Raw genomic sequence first — 21,645 nt, 5'->3', positions numbered from 1 at the left:
GGTTTGTACAATGTGTACAGGGAGACCGTATGCCCCATCTAATTAGAATTATCCAGAAGAAGGGAAACAAACTTTGTAGCTCCTTTGTGATGTTAGCGGGAGGCTCTTGAGTCACTGACCCTGTGGTACGCCACTGAGCCCCTCAAATGGCTTCAGTGGCTGCCACTTGCTGCACAGCTAGTTGTGAGGCCTCACTGTCCAGGAGAGGCCATGGGTTACGAGAGAATGTCTCACCGCAGTATCCGTGGAAGCTCAGGGCTCTTGTAGATGTACTTATGTCTGTAACCAAGATCGGAGTGAAAGGGGACAAACTGAACTTTGAAGTCTCGGAAGCTTCGAGATGGTGCAGCAATGTTGTATAGCTGGTAAGAGGAAAGATGAATCAGCCCAGAGCCCAACAGAGCCCTCTCTTGCAACAAAGATTGCGTGCTTCCTCCAGAGAGCAGTGCAAGTGCCCATGAACACTGCTTCTGTCATTACAGCCTTCAACAGCTGAGGTCCAAGAAGCCAGAGTCTGGGTTAATGGGGACCAAACACTAGGCATGGCTACCCCTTAGGTCCACCATTTAAGACCTTTATTGCCCTTTTATCTCCAGAGTACTCTCCCTCTGAGGAACAGCTAAGTGGGGGCAGCTCCAATGGCAGAGACAACGTAATCCCACCTCGGCTCCATGCATCACATGTGCATTGCTGGGGAGTTCCCACTCTCTGGAATGGCTTCATTGTGTACTTGATGAAGCCTGCTCAAAGTGGGTCCTAGGCCACATCTGCTAGGAAGGGATGGCATGCACTCCTCTAGGCTCATCTGCTCCTTGGCATATGAACGCATGCCAAGAGCCCATGTGATGTTCTTTACTCCTCTCTTATTTCCTTTCATAAATCTAATCAAGCTTCCCAGCAGCAAAGTCAAAGCAGATTAGTAGAAGCAAGTGCAAGGTCCTTGCAGTTTATTCCCAAAGGCAAGAAGGTAGATCAGATGTCTTCACATCAGTTCTGCCACTTGGGCCGGGTGCTGGCCTCTCAGTCCTCCCTTGTCAGCCTGAGTTCTAATGTTTGTTTGTCATAGTTTCTGGTGGACAGGACAGCAGTCTGGTCTTGACCCTGACATCAAACCTCATAGGCTGTCAAGCACCTGGAGAAGATGCAGCCTAGTGGGACCTGAACCCACTGCATTTAGTATACAGGGGCTGCCACCCTACCTCACATACCCAACTTGATCCATACCTGGGGCCAATGGCACCTACTGCACCAGGGGCAGAGTCACACAACACCTACCTTTCTGCCGAGATGAAAGGGCACAACAGGGTCATCCTCAGCATGCAAGATGAGCAGAGGACAGGAGATGTGCTTCACACTGTAGGAGAAAGGGGCTAAGTGGAGGCCAAAGAGGGGTCATTTGCACCTCTCACCCTGGGCAGGGATCTGGGTTTATGGTGTATTCTGCCTTGGTGTTTAACAGTCTGAATGTAGCTGGGTTTCTTTTCACTATAGAGCTAAGAAATAACTTCTCAGGGTTTTGTTTTAGTTTTTAAAATAAGTATGTATTCCAGGGGTCAACATCTGACCCCTATATATTTTATGAAAACTGAGAACCATTATATTTGCCAATAGATATATTAAAAGTTAAAAAGACAATCTTTATAAGTGGGAGTATTCTAAGTGCTCTAAGAAGCTTACTGCAAATGCACACTACTACATAATCTGCTGGTTGAAGGAACCGGTACTCTGTTTAATCTCTGGTGTAACTGGTGACACTGAAGTCACGCCAACTCTGAACCTTTAACAGTAAAAGGGACAACATATCCAATAGAGTCAGAGTTCTTCCTGCAAGCTGCAGTAGAAAAACAAGCTGACAAGGCTGGACAGGACCACTGAGGCAGCCACCTGACCCTATGCACTCCCTGAGAGCAGCACAGTGCCATCCTAGCACACAGAGCCCTGAGACAGCCTGCTACCCAAACACAACCTCCTATTAGTGGCACCCAGCACACACACACGACTCAGTCGTGGAACACTTCTGTGTATATACCCACACACGTATGCACGTGTAGGTAAAGGCCAGGGACAATCTTGCACATCATCCATAGGTGCCCATCCACCTTTTGTTTTGAAACAGGGTCTCTCACTGACCTAGAATTCAGCAAGCATGGCTAGATTGGCTGGGCAGTGAGCCCAGGGAAGCCTGTTTCTGTCTTCCTAGCACTGGGATTACAAGCATATATTATCTTGCCTGGTTGTTTTTTTTTTTTTAACATGGGTTCTGGAGCTTCAATTCAGGTCATCATGTTTGCAAGACAAGCATTTCACGGACAAAGCTATCTCCCTAGGCAGTGGTGACCATCTGATGAGCTGGGTCCTTCAACCTGAGCCTCCTGAAGGCAGGTCCTTGGTACAGAAACTGCCCATCTGAGCCTAGGAAGGTCCCATCCACACATGAGGCTGATGTGAAGATTAAGGGTTCCACTGGGGCATGGTCCTGCAGCCACTCATATGCCACCTACTGCTGTGGGAGAGCTGCAGCAAAGGCAGCTTGCCAGGTCACTACTCACTTTTGTTTTTAAAGAAATTTGTTTTATACAGATAACTTTCCTTTAAGATCTACAATGGCAATACTTCAGCAAGGGCGCTGGAGAGGTGGCTCAGAGGTTAAGAGCCCTGGCTGCTCTTCCAGAGGTCCTGAGGTCAATTCCTAGCAACCACATGGTAGCTCATAATCATCTATAATGAGATCTGGTGCCCTCTTCTGGCCTGCATGGATAAATGCAGACAGAACACTATATATAATATTTTTAATGAATATTAAAATATTCAGCAAGGGACTTTGTTTGCAATGATTTACTGAAATTTTAATCTGGTGCATTTTTGTTTTTATTTTTAGAACAAAAATAAATACTTGAAGGAAAACATCTATTTCAATGTGTTCACTGTTAAATTTAAATACTGCTTTAATGCCTTACTTTAATTCAGAAGTCCTGGTTTAAAAACTGAAAAAAGAATTATACGGGCAAAAATGTGCTATTAATCTTTTTAAAATTCTTTAATTCTGTCCCAGTGAGAAGAGAGTATTTTCATTATCTACTTGCTCACTGTGCAAGCTTGACAAACTAATTTGATTTCTGGAGTGTGTGTTAAAAAAGATAAATGTGATTGCAGGCATCTAGAATCCCAGCACCCCTGTATTAAGTAAGAAAGGAAACAGAGGCAGGAGCATGGCCCAGAACCTTCTAGGTCAGCGAGCCTAAAGTATGCAGCATGGCAGAAACAGCAAGAGAAACCTGCCTAACAGCAAGGTGAGAGGAGAAAACCGACACCTGAAACTCTGACTCCACACGCATACCCTGGCATGCCTGTGCCCCTGCCTGCCCTGCCATTTAATGTTTTTCTCATTTCTAATACAAAGCTCCACTTCATCTTCCCTTTCAAAAGACACCTTCTTAGAAACCAACCATAAGTCTCCCGAATCCCACTGCAGTGAGTCATGCAGGGGTCCCTACATCTGTCTTTCTACTCACTTGGTCACAATACTCACTTTTCGTCATTTGCGAATTTAATTCCACTGCTTGTAATGGGGTCGAGGAAGAACCAGTCAAAGCCAGGGAAGTATCGATATATCTGAACACAGGACAAGACGGAGAGCATTTTTCAGAAGGATTAAGATAGCTACGCAGACGCAAGAGCCCAGGGTTCTGGCAGTTTAGGTGCAGGGAGTTTGGGGGGTGTGTAGTTTCTTTCCATTCATTCCCAACGTTGTCTTAGCTTTGTAGGTGGGGACAGGAGACTCATCTGCTGGCCCCAATGATCAGATGGGGCCTCTACACCTCAGATACAACCAGAATCCTGCTTAGAAACCAAACTCCCCACAGACAAAAGACCAGTACCCACCAAGGAAATAGGGATCAAAGGCTGGCTTCCTCACAAGATGTCAGAAAATAAGCAGTACCAATGATATAAGAGGAAATAAAGGGACGCTCTGGCCAGCAGAAGGTAGCATGAGATTGTGTCAAGAGGCAGACTCCAGAACACACACTGGTCAGGAGCTGAAGTGGGAAGGGGGAGAGCAGGCCAGAGAAGGATGGCTCCCACCTGATGAGGGAAAGGCAGGGACTGGACTAGCCTGCCCTAGAGTCCCTAGCAAGGATTACCTATGCTTTACTCTGAGACATTGCTGGGAAGTCCAACTCTCCTGTACACCAAGCTTGGGTTCCAATCATCCTCTAGTACCCAAAGTGTAGGCTCCACTCAAGGAGAGAGAGAGTCTGCAGCCTTCCACAGCACCAGTGGGCAGTGATGCTGTGAGATCAGGTGTGTGGCGAAGCCACATGGGTACTAGGTATACAATAAGGCCAGGGCAAGGCCTCCTGTAGCACCAGTGTCCAGGGCTAAAAGCTATCTGATCCCTTTTCCGACAGCTCTACAGGCAGGTCAGTGCCTAGAACTGAGAGTTCTTTAGTAATGTCAAACTAAACGATTTTCATTATCTACCTGATCTTATTCTCATAGCAATTATGTCAATAATGAAAATAAGTTTTCATAAAATCATATACTTGCCACTGAAAATGGATGACTCTTTGCTTCTTCACGGATATTCGTGAATGGAGACTCCAATATGAGGGCATCTGGGGGCGTCTCTAGATAAGCAAACACAGAGATCTGATAGTGGGTAAGAAGTGATAGAGCCAGTGGGGCTGAGTGGCTGGGGAGCTTAGACAGGACAGGGAGCCCAGGTACCCGTTCTGCAGGCCTCCCACCACCATCAGTCCCAGCCTCCAAGTGGCCCTGATGACTTCTGAGGATCCTGTTGGGAGGGTAGGTTGGGTAAACCCTGAGCACACCTGGAGCCCCACCCTCGATGGTCAGCTCATGCCATCACTGTGCTGCCTGCCAGTTAGAACTTGCTTGGCAAGAATGTGTAGCAGAGGCTGGACCATTAACATGTACAAGGTGCCCAGCCACGGTGCCTGGCTCTCTCACCTCTCTCACAGAGGCGCCGTACCAGATTCGTTGCCACTCTGGAAAGAAAAAAGAGTTCAGCTGAATTATAATGAAAATGCTTTTAAATAAGATGGCACAGATCCTGGGAAGCGCCCAGAGAAACAACCTGAAGCTAAGTTGGGGGCTCAGGGTAAGTGGGAGAAACAAGGTGAGTCATCAGTTGACCCTTAAAAGGTGACAACAGCCACCCTCCTGTCCTCAAGCATGTGATCTCTCTCCAGGAAGTCTCCCACAGGTTTCCCTGCCCCCTCCCTTCAGCTGGCACCCTGGTGGGTGACAAGTGCTACTGTCATGTGACTTTCTGTTGTCTTAGGATAACACTTGGCAGATACTATGCAGACTGCCACAAAGATGGCCAGTATCCTTCCATGGCATATTCTCCCTCCAGTGTGCCTGCAGGGAAAGGTATCAGGAAGGCTGAGGACCAAGGCTCTTCTAAGAACACCTGGGACCTTGCTGAGCAGAATCCACTAATTCATACCTGACACCGTCTAGGTGTTCTATGGACATTCTGAAGAAGCTCTGGGTGACAAGAGCTCCCAGCAACACTGGCTGCCATCTCCACTGCCCATATTGGTTCTAAGGCACTTCTGAATTGAGGAATAGCTATAGAAATCCAGTCTCTCCTTAGTCCCTCATGATGCTTCACTCCCTTACCCTCTACCACAGGGCCAGGAACCAAGACTGTAAGAATGAATGATGCTATAGGCTCAGAGGCATTGGGCTGCTTCAGAAGTCACAAATTATTCCTGCCTTCACCAAGTCTTCCTCCTGCCTGAGAGTGCTTACCCAGTGCCCAGTGAATGGCCCCAAATATACACAGGGTTGTCACCACTTCTTGCTTTGATCCAGTCAAAAACATGGAGTGCATCATATGTCATGCCTCGCTCCGATGGTGTTCCCACTGAGTCACCCCAACCTGAGAAAGAAGAATGTCAAAGGCAGCCTGTGAACGGAAGCAGCCACAAGAGAAGCTGCCATGTAAGCATCTGCAGTCCCACATCTGTGCCCTCATTTCCACTCCAGCTTTGGTGGCAGGGAGACAGGCAGGGGGGCCTGAAATGTACCTCTCCTACTTCTGCTGGCTGACACACCAGAGGTCCCTGTCGCTCTACATGCACATCAGACTGGTAACCAACAGAAGAAAGGCAGCAAAGCACACACCAGAACCTCAAACACATGCCTTGCTAGTGCCTGCCAACAGGCTAGTTCTTCCTCTACTCTTATTGACAGGCCAGCACTGAAGCTCATGATGACCAGGACAAAGGCAGTGCCCCTAAGAGAGCCCAGGCTGCCCAGGGCCCACAGAAGGACCAGGTCAGAGAGGAGGAAGTGGTGGAACTGCAGGGAGGCAGGGAGGTTGGAGAGAGTCCCCCGCCAGGCAACTCTGACCTCAGTCTCCAGCAAAGATCAAGCACAACTGCCTTTCTAGTAGCTCAGCACTGAGTCATCATCACATGATCTGTATACATCACAGGGCTCAGGAATGCATTCTGCTGTGCGAGCAAACCCCACAATTATCACATCAGTCTCCCAACCCCAGGAAGAAGAACTGAGGAGGGACTTGAGTAAAAGCTTAGGATATCATTTGGGAGACAAGAATAGAGAGACAGAGTAACAGAAAATAGGAGCAGAGTCCGACAGACCGGAGTAGTCCCACACCACACAGACAGGCAGCCTGGAAAGAGACGCTGGGACATCTTAAGAGAACACAGAAGGAAGGAGGTGTTCTTTTCCTAGCGTCTCAGCACACATGAGAAAGAATGTTTCTAAAAACCTGTACAGCATGGAGAAGGAAGAAGACAAGAAAAGGAGCAGGGCTTTTCAGCTCTTCAGTAAATTTTGTCTGAGCCCAGAACATTCATCCTTGTTTTGTTTTGTTTTGAGACAGGGTTTCTCTGTCTGGAATTGTTGCTGTCCTGGAATTCCCTCTATAGACCAGGAGGCCTTGAACTCAAGATCTGCCAAGTGCTGGGATTGAAGGTGTGTGGCACCACTGCCTGGCTCAGAACATTCATCCTGATGGAACATTCTTTATCAAAAGCTATCAACTGTAGTCAGCAGAACAGTGACTCCTGGAGAAGCCCACATCGTAACAGAATTTGTAAACACATGACCCTCATGCCAGGAGTTAAACTGCAAAAAGAAAGCCACTAGTGGGCTGTGACATTATCATGTGTGAGAATGGGCCACATGATGTACAACAAAACCCACTTTAAGAGTTTTTATTAAAATAAAGAGGAAGGAAAGGGGGGAGGGTGCACAGACCTGTGCACAGAAAGAAACATGGCGAAAGAGAGCATGGGTAGGCATGTCCGCTTTTTAAAGGTATCTCAGTGCATGCGTACAGGGGCTTATGTAGTCACAGCACACATATGTATAGATTATGCTGCACATGCACATAGATTATGAAGGGCATAAGGCCCTGGGGTGACTAGGCAATTTGTCTGAATGCTGATGGTGCATGCGCAGCTGTGGAACCCCAGGAATGCTAGCACCTAGAGTGACTAAGCATTTTGTCTGAATGCTGCCTGCCATGGGATCCCAGACATGATGGAAATGACAACAGGCCAACCTTGAAATAGGGTGATACTGGATCATCTAGGAAAGCCCAATTATTCATAAATATTTTAATAACAGAAAGAGAGGTCAAATGCAAAGGTTCAGATAGCCATGAGCCAAAGAGTGTACTGGCCTGTAACATGAGGGTCTGCTTTGGGCTGGTATCTTAAAGGCTATTGGCTGAAGGAGCGGAACTGCTCCTGCAGCACTGGCCTCTGCAGCTAGGAAAGGCAAGGAAGGGATGGGGCCTCTCCAGAGGTCACTGAAGAACAAAGCCCACAGACACTTTAATTCTATCACAGGGGCTAAAGATTTAAGATTTCTGATCTCCATAACTACAAGATAATAAATTTGTCTTGTTTTAAGATATGCTGCTTGTAGTAATTTGTTACATCAACACAAGAAAACTAACATAAATCCCACTTGCAGGTGGCAGTGGCTTCCACCCCTTTCCAGTCCCTTAGCCAGAGGACATCTGAGTAACTAACTACCCTCCTCCAGAAGAGTAAACAAGCTAGCTAAGCAGCCTTTGTCCCTTGAGCTCTCCAAGTAGAGACCCTGTGGAGTAATAGTCCTTTAAAACAGCTGCTCACTGTTAAAAAAAAAAAAAAGTATTTCTGCTGCTCATTAATCAGAATGCTTGTAATACACACCAAGCTGGATTCTCAGTCTGCCCAGTGGCAGCTCTGACTAAAATACAAAAAGAAACAAGGCCATCAAGACAGAGGAATCTGTCTGTTCTCAGTGAATCGTTTTCCAGTGTTCATCCTTTCACCAAGACTAGCTCTGACACTAAGCTAGTGTCTAATGTCCAGCTGCAGGGAAATCCCGAGTCCGATAAGGAGAAAAGACAGTATTTTCTGTATGTAAATGCTACTACCAGGACACCGACAGTAAAGTCAGGCCCCAGAAGCTACAGCAGGATGCCTACTACCCTTCCACCCACTGACAGCACAGCCCTACAGGCCCAGCATTACACAAACAAGTTGCCTGCCTGGCTTCCAAGCTCTCTCTCAAGTCTGTCCATCATATATAATCAGAAGTGAGGGCATGCCTGGATACATTCTTCTGTTTGTTTTGTTTTTTTTTGAGGAATACATTAAAAAAGAACCTCACCTCTGTAATCGAAGGTGACCACATGGTAACCAAGGGAACTCAGCACCTGTGAAGTGGAAGACATCCATCATTGGCTACCTGACTTGGACTGATCAGGTTGCTTCCTGCTAACCCCATCCAGAGTTCTGTCCTGAGTCTGACACACAGTGGGAACTTAACAGACTGCTGACATATAGCTCTTGCCTGGACCTGTTGCTGTAGAATGCAGAACTTCCTCTGGTTGAGCAACATAGGTAGGATGCCTTTTCTGCTGCTGCTTAGACCAAGTGGCCAGCTCCTACAGTTCCCAGGATGTTTTGCAATACAGGGCAACAGACAACTCTCAGATACTGTCAGCAGGCCTGAGGCAGTCGGCATGTTGGTGGACCTCAGAGACTTTGTTTGAGGATCCTCACTGCAACCTAGTATTTCTCTGATTTTGGCGAATTTCTCTATTATTTTTTAAAATTCCTACAGATTAACTAGTTGTCATCCATTCTTATTAAGATCATTGCTCAAGTGCAGTGTCCAATACACTGGCTAGGGTATGCCTAGAACAATGAGAGACTCCACATTACCACTTCACCTCGAGTCACTTAGCATTCCACCTTCAGGGAGACATGGCACTGTCCCAGGCAGCATGGTGACGCCTGCCCTTTCCTAGCCTGCACTCAAAGCCTTGTGGGCCTGGACAAGGAGATTCTACTACAGAAACATCAAGGAAACTGCTAACTTCTCAGTCACTTACCTTTCCTGCCTTGATCCAACTGACTCAAGGGAATAAAAACTTCCCACTACCCAGATCAAAATAGGCCCACATATCTGTGTACATTCTCTTCTGCCCTATTAGATACAAACAGCTCTCTAAGGAGAGGAGGGCATGTATGGTGGGTCAACCATGCTGTACCAAGATTCCAAGACCCAAGATCAAGAACAAAACCACAGGGCTGGTGGAATGGCTCAATGGGTAAAGACACCTGCTGCAGAGCTCAATAATTTGAGTTTGATACCCAGGACTCACAGGAAAGAAACAACTCTCCCAAGCTGTCCTCTGACTTCCTCTGATTTGAACTGTGGAGTGTGCACGCATGCATGCATATGCATACAAATAAAACACAAAACTATAAAAATGAAAGGAATTCTATGTCATGCCTAAGGCATGAACATTTACTTGTAGGGGCCACTATCAAGCCTGTCTGGAACTTGGCTCAAATCCCACCTGCCTTTATACTCCCTACACCCCAGGAGTGATCCTGCAATAAGCTCCCACAGCATTTCTGTGTTTGAGAAACACATCATGAAAAACAATGGCAAATGCTTTTTACCTCATTAGCAAACGCATGTATTCATTGGTTCTGGAACCCACCCCAGAAGCAGCACAATGGAAGAACCATGGGAGAACTGGCCAGGCATCACCTTCGGCAAGTCCATGAATGGTGACTTTTCAGAGTGGCTAGTTCAAGCGACCCCTTCTATTCCAGCATCCTATAGCTAACAGCACTGCTCCTTTGGGCCATTGACACTCACTTTGTACAGCTCCACACGGTGGTCGCCTCCTCTGCAGCATGAAAGGGAAGGAAACAGAAGTGGTGTTAGTGCCCCTGTTCAAGGTAAGGCACAGATGGCCCTCAAGAGTCTGGATGTCAGAGCTACAGAGATGGTTCAGTAGTAAAGAATGCTCACTGCTCTTGCAGAGGACCTCGGTTGTTCCCAATACCCACATGAGGCAGCTTACAACTGTTTGTAACTACAGTTCCAAGGGATCGGATACCCTCTGCCATCTGCCAACAGTGGGCACCTGCATTTACATAGTGCACATAAACTCATGCAGACACACATACATATATATTTTTTTTAAATTTTAAATCTGAGATTCCAAACACCATTTCAAAGAAGGATCTGTAGTAGACACATGACTCTTTGAATCCCCCTAAGTGGTATCAAACTTCTCTCCAACATCTTAGCAATATTTCTTAATTCTCGTGTGTACTTTAATTTTTCAGTAGGGATGCACACTTACGGCCCAGATTCAAGAAAACACCCTGCCTGCCTGTGCCACTCAGCCCTCCCCAGCTTCCTAGGGTAAGGGCTACCTATGTGTATGGAACTTGTGTCCCAAGGAATCTGTCCATGTACCTTTTTCAACTTTACCATGTTCCTATTTCAACCCTCATTTCTAACATCTAGACCCCCCAACCATGGGAGCTCCTTTCTGCCTGTTGCTTCATCAGGCTACACTGTTATCTCTGCACATACATGTGCCATACACACATATGGCATATACCTAGACACAGGTGAGTGAGCCCTGGACCAGCTGCTGGCCCTTCATCAGGAGGCCCTTGCCTCTCATCATAGTGTATGGAATGGCTAGTTCCCTAGCAGACAAAAGTCCTATCAAGCATTTCTTATTCCTTTCTTCATCCTTCAAACCTATTTTTCTTCTATAATGAGCACTGAGGCCATTTCAGGTATATGGTGAGTGAGAATGCCATTGCAGGGACACACGAATGAGTTAGAGGAGAGAAACCAATATGCTGCAGCACAAAAATGAAAAGAAATGTGTTCAAGACCAGAAGGAAATCCTGCCAGATGTTTTTAGTTATCTTTGGAAGATAGCTTTCCTAAAACCCTCAAATTCCCTCCACTGACTGAAAAAAGAAAGTGGGACTGAGAGCTCAGAAAGTTACACCTTTGGGAGACTTCAATGCTATGATTGTTGAGACTGAAGGGACCCTGCTTGGGGAGGGAGGGGTAGCTAGAGAGGATTCTCAGTAGGAGAGCCAAAGCCTTGAGAAATGAGGGTGTAGGAAGAACTAGACAGAGTGCACACACTATAGGCAGTCTCTGGGAGTAGGAAGGCACAGTGAATCATTGAATGTCACCATATTTCTTTCAGACACAGTTACAGAAAAGCTTTGTCCTTTTCATTTAACACATGACTACCAGAAACATGTGTCACAGCCAACTATATTTTTTTCATTTATGGAAGTATGCAACAAGAGCTGTTTATAGCTCCTTGGTCTTTAAAAAGCAGAAGAGAAACCTATTGCAGCTTGTCCCCAACAAAGCAGATTGTAAACTGTGCAGAGCATGGGTGAGTCAGTAGCCAAACATTCTGCTCTTGGCACAGAGACCAACCTCGTGGGCTGTGCTTCTGGGTTCTTTCGACAATGCCCTCTGCATTGCTGCATAGCACATAACTACCCAGGACTGCCCCCCACTCCCAGAAAGACCCATACATTGTTCTTCTTGCTGTTTCTACCTATAAAAGTTTACCCCGCAGCTACCCTCACACTGCCCTGCTGGTAAAGGGCCTGCCTCCCTTCTGGCTCCTTTAGACTCTCACAGGCAACCCAAAGAAGCATAGAAAAAGGGACCCTAGAATTTTCAAACAATGCTTTCCTTAGAAAAATGTACCTCCCCACCTCCTCTACCCCTTTTGAACAGCATGCTGTGGTGTAAAAAACACATGAGCTTTTTAGGTGGGAGAGCAAATCCAGATTTTTCAACAGCCCATTAGGACACACTGCCATTGCTTGTGTCAAGACTTCTAGCAGATAGCTCACCCACTCAGGCAGTCCAGGACATGCCCATGCATGCTCAGCCTTCAGCTTCCCCTATGTCCACTTTTAAATACTGTTTCTCTTTTAGAGATGGGAAAAGAAGAAGAAAAGGAGGAGGAAGAAAAAGAGGAGGAGGAGGAGGAAGAGGAGAAGGAGGAGGAGAACTGGTGTGTCTCTTCCTACAGCTGTGTAGCCCTAGTCTACACCCTGGGGCTCTCTCACTGGTAAGACAGACTTGCTTGTCACTCTTCAGACCAGGGATGAAAAACACATAAAGGTGAAAGGCAGCCAGCATTTTCCTCAAGGTGTACTGAGGCCACAAACAAGGGTCATCACCACCCCTTCTTTGAATGGATACCACTTCCTTAAAGAAAAGCCCTGCTTCCTAAATCACACACTAGCAGACACAGTACCCTTTGATTCAAAGCAGGAGGAAGGAACACACTATGGCTAGAGAAGCTCAGTCTCTCTGGCAGAGGCACATTCCCCTTCCACCTGATTCAAATTCAACTTCCAAAGTTGTCTGATGCTCCGCACTATCTCCCAGGGGCCTCTGGGTAGAGACCCATTGGTCCTCAGCACATTGGGATGTCTTTAAACTCTCCCAGCTCCAAAATAACTTTACCTTCCTTTTGTTCTGAAAAAGTTTCCCTTGCATGCAGCAGGGTCAGTAAACCTGATTGTGTAGACCACAGGCCTACTTCAGATAGTCTAAGTTAAAACATTTCCAGTCTAAGAAGGAGCCAGGTGCTGCACAGAGGTCACATCACATATGTGGGCTTACCTGGTGCCTGCATTCCCATGCAGGTATAGAATGATGGGGTGGTTAGAAGCCAAAGCATCCTCATACCACATCTGGTCCTTCCCTTGGGCATTTTTCCACCAGATGGAGGGGATGGTGTGCCTAGAGACAGAAGTAGAGAAGGACGCAAAGTCAGATGCCCCTTTGGCATAGACAGTAGCACTTATATGAAGGTCTGTGGAAACAAAGCAGCAGAGCTCCTGTCTATATACAAGTGGACAAGCAGGTGGGTAGCATATTATCTCATCATTCAAATAAGTAACTAGAACTGTAAGCTGCAAGATCACTGCTGATAGCCTTAGAGAGAGCAAAAGAACCTCTTGTTGGTCAAACAGCTTGTTTGGTGACCTTTACCTAGAGATGAGAGAAATATATCCTGCATTAACTAGAACTTCCTAGATAGAACCTTCCTGCATTCTAGAGCCACAAATACATGGGCAAATTCATCATCAGCCAGGCTGACCCAGGATCTTAGATACTGTTATTCTATTTGGCCAAATTCTCCTTCAGAGATAATACAAAGGACAAAATGAATACTGATAATCACTGGGGAGAGTCTAAATTGATATCTACTTTTCCTCTAAAAATCTTAGCCAAATTCATTCTAGATACCAATGACATAAATCTTTAAAAAAATCAAGTAGCCAAGTTTGTTCTCTCTCTCGCCCACTTCTATCTTCCCCGCCCCCATATTTCCCTAGCTTCTCTATCTCAGTTTTTTCAAGATAGGGTTTCCCTGTGTAGCCTGGCTGTCCTTGAACTCAGAGATCTGCCTTCCTCTGCCTCCCAAATGCTGAGACTAAAGGTGTGCACCACCACTGCCTGGCTATTTTCTCATTTTAATGCATCTCTCTTGTTTATTCATGAGGATCATGTTTTTGTGTTTCTAGCCACTATAATTATTACTCTCATACAATCACAATACCAGATACTTGAGAGGCTGGCTGAGCAAGAAGACTGCTAGATTCTAGGAGTTTTCAGCCAGCGCAGGCAATATATAGCATTGATGGAGTAGTGGGGGAAAGATGGTAGCCTATTTTAGATGTTTAGAGCTGATATTCTTCTGATAGAAGCCAGACTACCTCACTTCAGATCTCTTGGCAGAGATCCAGTGTACATGCCTCCAACATGTCAGTAGAGGGCAGCTGACACTGAGCTGGTAGCCAAGAATGGTGCTTGGGTTGCACTCAGGCCTTTGTAGAAGCTGATGGGGGAATCTGAAAACGTAGTGAGGGCAGTTGAAAGTGGAGTCTGTTGCTTCTCAAAGCCCAAGGTTATGGAATGGTCTAGATGGACAGGCAGCAGCAGCAGCAGCTGTCCACTACCTCGAGATTTGCATGGCCGTCACTCTAACTCTTGTGGGAATTTAACAATGTACAAAGGCGCTGTCAATGTTTTCTGCCTAAGTACACCATTATACTCCTCCTGCACAGGACAGAACCTTGATTCTGGTCTCCCCTCACACAGCTCTGGACAAAGCAGGTCAGATTCTTCAAAGTCCCAAAAGCATACACGGGTCAGCTACTGCTCAATTAAATAATAAAAAAAAAAGAAAATGACAAAAAGATTCAACTCCCAGTGTCCTCTGCTGAGAACAAGAGCCTCCCTTCTTGTTCTCCCTTCTTTACCACAGACTGTCAATGGAAGCATCTGAAGGTCCCCCATCCACACTGGCAGCCTGCTCACTGGGTTCATTTACAAACATCTCACATACATGGTGGGTCTCTAAGGCTGCAGAAAGAGACTTTATGGAACTGAGAAACAGACCCGGCTAAGATAAAGGGGCAGTTATTCAGAGCTGCTTCTGAGAGAAAAAAGAAACGCTGATGCAGCTCTGGTCAATTTTGACCCAGTTGTTTAGGGATCATCACTTACACAAAAAGCCACTAAAATATATTCCAAGGAAACCACAGAGAAGTCACAGGGCTTATGTCCAGTGTAAATTTATGAGAAAAGTAGACATCCCTCCCACCGGCTCCTGAGGAGTACTACAGGCAGTAGGCATTCACTTTTCTGAAGAGGTACACTCAAGTCTATATTTCTGATTGTGTGCTTACATTACTTTTTTTCTCTAGACTGTTTGGTTAAAAAAAAAAAAACTTGGAAATAAGACTCTAAAAACAATGTGGTTACAAAGCTCTGCTGTTTCAAAGACCTCAGGAGAGAGTTTGGTGCCATCTGACTCTGCACCACTGAGATCAAATTTAGCTGAGTACTTCCCTTGGTCTTAAGGACAGATGAAGAAAAAACAAGCCCAGCACCACAAGCCTGGTGTCCCGGACACCACCTGACCTGAGCAGGACAGCACCCCGAGCCCAGAGTCCCGGAGATTACCCAAGCTGATCAGAACCCTGAGCCTGGTGTCCACAGACCACCCAAACTGAGCAGGGCCTTCATAGCTTCCTGAAGAGGCCAGAGAAGCTCGTGCCTCTACCCTGCAGGCTTGGCTGTAGGCACTTACCAGACTCCAATAGTCACATCATCCTCTGGCTGGAGGTAGTAATTGCAGGTATGATTCAAACCTTGATCCTGTGGTTTTTTCAAGTCAATGAAATAGGGAACCCTCACTGTAGGGGACAAAGAGATGAAGTCTGGGTTAATGGGAGAGGATGGGCACACATAAAGAAACACTTCTGCTCACCTTTGTATTAACATGCACTCTTAAGCACACACCACTGCAATACATAACCACTACCCGCCCCCCACATACACAGAGACACACACGTTGACAAGTACAAACCCCATCCCCACAGCATAAGAGAAACTCTGAAAAGGCACTAAATGTTTTTCTATCAGGATTTTGTCACATGAGAGGCACACTTCAGGGAGGGGGTAAAGCTAAAACCTGAAATACAGCTTGAAAACATTGCAGTAAGGGCACAGCCTGAGTGGAGCCTGAAACCAGGAAGGGTTGTCCAAGGGGCAGACGGAAGCAAGGGAAAGGACGGTCTTTAACAAGATAAGCTGGCACAAGATAGGGGAGTCACAGGGGGGATCCTGCAGAAGGGCTCACCTAAGCCACAGCTGAAGGCTGAGGTCAGGGTGGCTGGGGGACACTGGGAAGGGGCAATGGATAAGATGACAGGTACAAGAGGGAAGGAGGCACAGAAGTTCGCAAGTCTCTGCGACATCACTTAACCCAGAAAAGACATCAAAATGAATGAATCCAAAACTCATCCACAGTCACAGTGAACTCAAGGCTACTATGCAGAGTCTTATAGTATAGTCATCTCCCCGTAGGGCCCCAACTGGATAAACTGGGATGCCAAACTATGGGAGATCATGGACACATCCGCTATGGCAAACGTGCACGACAGGGCGGATAAGAGGGACACTGCCCTACTGTCACTGCAGATACAAGCTAAGGACATCAACAACTGCGACCACACCATGTATGGCTGGGAAGGGGTTTGCATAGAAACACATGCCAAGTGTGAGTGTGCAGGGGGACTTTTATATTTTTTTCCTTACATATCACTGTACTTTACTGTAATGGCAAACATCTTTTGAAGAAAAATTTAATGGAAATATGAAAAACTTAAATGAATAAACCAAAAATATAAGCCCCAAGGTGTAATTTACCCTCGCCATGGGGGAGGAGCGACAAAGAGCAGATGGTCCTGACTTCTGGGTGATCACGAGTTCTAGAAGGAATCCATTCACAGCTTTTGGGGGGAAGATGAAGGGGGAGTTTCAAGACTAACTTCTCATATCATCTGGCAGGTCTAACTCACTTCCTGAAATGCCTCTTGGCCTCAATGAACACTTGCTGAATAAATGAACCATGGGACTCATGAGGACACAGGATGCATGTGCTCCTTCTCCAGAAAGCCCTCTGAGCATCTCCCCCAAGTCATGTTGGGAGAGGAATTCCTCAAATCATTACCTTCCTAATCCACATCTTCCTGAAGAAGCAGGCTGGAGTTTTAGATCTCCTCTTAAGTTTCTGTTAAATGCTGAATAATATCTTCCCCCAAACTCCTAGAACCCAAGACTCTGACCTCACTTAGAAACCAGGTCTTTTCAGAGTAACAAAGCTTAACTGAGGTTTCCAGGGAACCTCTAACCATCATTCTAACATACTTCTAAAAGGGGAGATCACATAAAGATTGTGTGTAGACGGGTTGAGGTCTCTATAAGCCAAGCCATAACAAAGACTGCAGGCCACTGGCAACTGGTGAAACAGGCAGGAGGTGATAGGGTGCTTGCCCACTATGCACAAGGCCCTGGAGTTCCATCCCTAGTACAGAATGAAGGGAGGCAGGAAAAGGAGAAGGGGAGAAAGGATGGACTCTACCCAGGCGCCTCAGAGGGTGCCAACACTTTGATCTGAGACTTTTGGACACTGAGACTGTGAGACAGCATTTTTGTCTTAAGGCACCCAATCTGAAGACCTGTCAGGAAAATGGACAGTCATACTAAAGCATTCAGACTTTATCGTGCCAGTGGTGTTACTGGAGACTTGGAAGTTGTCTGGCATGGAAGCAATAGAAATGAAACGAAGCAAGGAATGCATGCAAGGCTTTAATGGGGCTCCAGCTTACAAGTAGAATGGAGCCAGCACTGGTTGCTCTCTGAACAAAGGGAGAAGCAGGCCTTTACTGGCTGGCCTGAAGGTGCTAGACACTAGAGCTGCTGGAACTCTTCAGGGGCTGAAGACCAGCTCCACGGAACATCAGCAGGTCTGCATGAGGACTGAACAGAACCTGTCTTGAGGGCAATGGCAGCACAGAAAGGAAAACAGAAATGCCAGGTTTTTTGTCCTGTTACTTAAGTTTTCCATTGGTAACAGTGGGGCCCATGAGGGCTTCAACTAGGAAGAAGTGTACTTCCTGTGCTGTATAAGCCAATCCCAAGCTCCCCTCTATGACCTTACCACACTGGAACTTGAAAGCTGCAGCCACATTTGCAGGTAAAATTAAGATGGGATAAAAGCATGTGTGGGGGGAATCAACCAGGCAGTGGTGGCGCACACTTTTAATCCCAGCACTCAGGAGTCAGAGACAGATGATCTCTGTGAGTTCGAGGCCAGCCTGGTCTACAAAAGTGAGTTCCAGGACAGCTAGGACTGTAACACAGAGAAACCTTGTTTTGAAAAACAAAAATAAACAAACAAAAAACCTGAAAAGAGAAAAAAAATTAAAGGGATAAGAGCAGGAAGAAGAGCCTCTCACTGACACCCAGTTTGCCTCTGTGGCTGATGGGGGCACTGAAGTCAAAATTCAACATAACTGATGGGGCCAACACTGCCCACAGAGATAGGTGTCTTCCTGAACCTCCATATGACATCTCAGGCAGGATGTTAAAAACAGCAAGTGAACTGTGCTTACGTAGGACCCTATCTCGTCACTAAGTCTAAACAATGCACATCAGAAAGCCACTTTACAATTTTATTCACAAAGGTAAATTCTTTAAGAAAAAGTAAAAAGGCACATATATTTTCACTTAGGCCTCTTTTTTTTTTGCATTTGAGCTTTGCTTAGTCTTTGAACCTTGTTTTAAGTTACATCCTTTGACGAATGGAACCTAGAAAGTCACAGGATTATATGCAGCCATTGTAAAAACACTTAAGTATGCTTCTTTCTTCAAAAAAAATTACTGTTGTATATGTATGCTTATGTGTGAGAATGCGGGCATTTGTGCATGTTCCATGAAATGTATGTGGCAGTCAGGACAACTCATTCTACTGTGTGTCCTGGGGACTAAACACAGGTCATCAGACTTGTGCACTTTTCCCTGCTGAGCCACCTTACTGACCTTCTTAGCATGACTCTCCTGAGAAGCCTAGGCCCACGTCTGGGATTATGCATTATTCTTTTTCCTACATGACTGCGGTGATCTGAATGACAAATGTCCACTGTAAGTTCAACTATTTGAAGACTTGGTCCCCAGTTGGTGGCACTGTTGGAATGGGGTGTGTGTGGGGGGGATAAATTAGATCACTGGGGGTGTGGTTTGAGAGTTCATAGCTTCAGCACACTTCCGGTTCTCTCTCGGCTTTCTGCTGCTTGCTGCTATGTATCCTTACTGTGATGAACTCTTACCCCTCTGGAACCATAAGCTAAAACAAACTTTCTTCCATAAGTGGCTTCTGGTCAGTGTTTTATCGTAGTAATAGAAAAGGTACTAATTCAATGATTTTCCGTCTAAACACAGATAACTCATATACTTGCTTCACTCTGGCTCATGCTGAAATTCTTTTCTGCAGCATAGTAAAGATCCAAACCAGATGCCCACTGGTAACCTGAGACTCACAAGTCAGTCCTGCTTATTTATCTGACTGCAAATTTAAGAGAAATTTGCTATACACTAATGACTCTATTAACCATGCTGTGAGCCCTAAAGATTGTCAGGATGGACAACAACAAGTCCTGACTCCCATCTGGAAGAGACAAGAACTTCTACATGCATAGACCTTCCCAGTTTGAGGTAAAACTCCAGTCTCAAAGCCTCTAATGCTTTAGCCGAAAGGGGAGACAGGCACAAGCAATTAAAATCGTCCACACTATAACTAGAAAACCAGCAAGCCCTGAGCCATTTGCCCTTTCCTCCCAGGAGAGCAGGCCTCACAATGAAAGCACGGCAAAGAGGGCCAGGCCAGCACTGCTGCGGAAAAGGCTGTGGTGATGGCTAACCACCACCCTAAAATGACACCCATCAGTGCCAAATTCTTGAGAAATTTAAAAAATTATTATTTTTCTTTGTAGTGGGAGGCATATGTGTGTGCTAGGGCACAGGCATGAAGGTCAAAAGACAGCTTTGTAGAGTTAGATCTCTCCTCCTTCCACCTTTATGTGAGTTTCAGGCTGGCATACAGCAAAGCTTTATATGATGAGCCTTTCTCTGACCCTTGAGTAACTCAAAAATTCTTTTATAATAATTTTTTTAGAGTGTGTGTATGGAGGCGGGGGACTATGCTTACTTAAGCAGAAGCTGGAGATTAATGTCAGGATATCTTTCTTAATCATTTTTGAGAGTATCTCACTATCTGGCTGGCCTGGAATTCATTAAATAGACCAAATTAGCTTTGAAATTACAGAGATCCATCTGGCTCTGCCTTCCACGTGCTGGGGTAAAAGGCATGCACTACCATGCCTAGCCTCTGCCTTAGTTGTTTAAACAGACCCTCACTACACCTGGAACTCACCCATTTCCGCTAGGCTGATTAGTCAGTAAGGCCCAGGATCAGTCTGTCTCCACCACCCAGCACCAGGGCTACAGACATGTGTCCTCATACTCAGTTTTTATGTGGGTGCTGGGGATCCAAACTCAGATCCTTATTCTTAAGCACCAAGCGCTTTATCCACTGACCCACCTCCCCAAACCCTTGAGTAACTTAAAAAGCAAAGCAAAACAAACAAAATTCAGCAACCCAGAGATAGATTTTTGTCCTATTATCCCTTTAGCATCACTGCCCAAGGAAGGACTCACTGGTATAGTGCATGTGAGGTCTTGGATTTAAATCCCACTACTCCAAAATCAGCAAACAAAAATCAGCAAAATCAAATCTGCCCCAGGCCCTCTGCCCCCAAGCAGTGAGCAGTGGAACAAAAATGTTAGTGGGGAGCATCAGCCTGGGCAGCAGTCATTACACAACCTCCTCTCTGGACACATGGTCAGACTGAGAACCCAGAGTTCTGAGCTCGTGGCAACAGTTTCTATCTCTTCAGAAAACCAGCACTGCAAAACTGTGGGCTATTCCTAAAGCAAAGTGCAGAAAAAGTCCAATCCAGATCTTTGCTGGCACCGGACTGTGTGCCAAACAGCAGAGAACACAGAGCCCTAGACTGTATGGGTCAGTTCTAATGGTTACACCAATAAATTTACAGCTCTTGTGTCTTTGTGTTTGCAAACCCACCATCTTTTCTGTGCCTTCAAGAAAACTAACTCAGAAAAACAACACTGCCTCACTTTTCCTAATAATTTTGTTTCTTCTTAAGTTTATTACTTACAAGTTACCTAACTTAGAGATCATAAATTCCTAGAAGTTTGAGTACCTTCCACTTGAAAAACTAAAATATCTCTTAATAAACAACACACATATTTCTGTTTCTCTTACTGATTAAAAAAATATAAATTCTTTGTTAGTATCTTTCTACAGTTAAGTCTATTACAGACTGAACATTCAAAATTTATAAAGCCAGACCTTACAGAACCTAGATTTCTATTACTACGGGGGGTTTAAAGGCTGAGACATGCCTTCCAATCTGCCCTGCATCCTTGGCTCTATCATGTCCTGGGCTACACTCTCACATAGACTGGACCCTCACAGTCCCTCTACCTGCCCAAAGCTCACCTGCTGTCTCACAGCATCAAGCCAGTTCTGAGTCTCAAGCTCCCAAAGACACAAGGACCCAGAGCTCACTCTGTAAGCCAACCTTGCCAAAGATCTGGTGAGGAGTCCACCTCATCCCATTCTAACATTGACCATAGTCATTTTCACTGCCAGAGTTAATGCTTCACACCCTCCTTTGCCTCATTTTGGGTACAAAATAATATTTCTGAAAGGACTGTTTCTAGGGAACACACCTAGAGCCCTCAGCTTCCTGCCTTATAGCACAATACTTCCTCACTTTCCTTTCCTCTTCTACCCCAAACAGCTTTGGAACTACACAGAGTCCATGTTAACTC

The 21,645-nt window shown here is 45.8% G+C and overlaps 1 protein-coding gene across 3 annotated transcripts in view; it reads right to left on the bottom strand.

Moving 5' to 3' along the window:
* The window catches only part of Abhd12 (abhydrolase domain containing 12, lysophospholipase), a 71,862-nt gene that overhangs the window by 1,520 nt on the left and 48,697 nt on the right, over nucleotides 1–21,645 (bottom strand). For all 3 annotated transcript variants that reach the window (XM_087911128.1, XM_087911129.1, XM_087911130.1), the window contains 10 exons: nucleotides 15,476–15,581; nucleotides 12,997–13,116; nucleotides 10,177–10,207; nucleotides 8,671–8,716; nucleotides 5,782–5,911; nucleotides 4,972–5,009; nucleotides 4,549–4,628; nucleotides 3,530–3,612; nucleotides 1,276–1,354; nucleotides 235–362 (listed from right to left, as the gene is read on the bottom strand). In XM_087911128.1, coding sequence (XP_087767254.1) covers nucleotides 235–362; nucleotides 1,276–1,354; nucleotides 3,530–3,612; nucleotides 4,549–4,628; nucleotides 4,972–5,009; nucleotides 5,782–5,911; nucleotides 8,671–8,716; nucleotides 10,177–10,207; nucleotides 12,997–13,116; nucleotides 15,476–15,581 — 841 coding nt within the window. The remainder of the gene's footprint in view (nucleotides 1–234; nucleotides 363–1,275; nucleotides 1,355–3,529; nucleotides 3,613–4,548; nucleotides 4,629–4,971; nucleotides 5,010–5,781; nucleotides 5,912–8,670; nucleotides 8,717–10,176; nucleotides 10,208–12,996; nucleotides 13,117–15,475; nucleotides 15,582–21,645) is intronic.

This window comes from Myodes glareolus, chromosome 10 (genome assembly GCF_982192425.1).
Source record: "Myodes glareolus chromosome 10, mMyoGla1.1, whole genome shotgun sequence".
NCBI classification, from domain to species: Eukaryota; Metazoa; Chordata; class Mammalia; order Rodentia; family Cricetidae; genus Myodes; species Myodes glareolus.
Note: the sequence above shows the minus strand (reverse complement) of the source record. Positions and strands in the feature narration are given on the sequence as shown.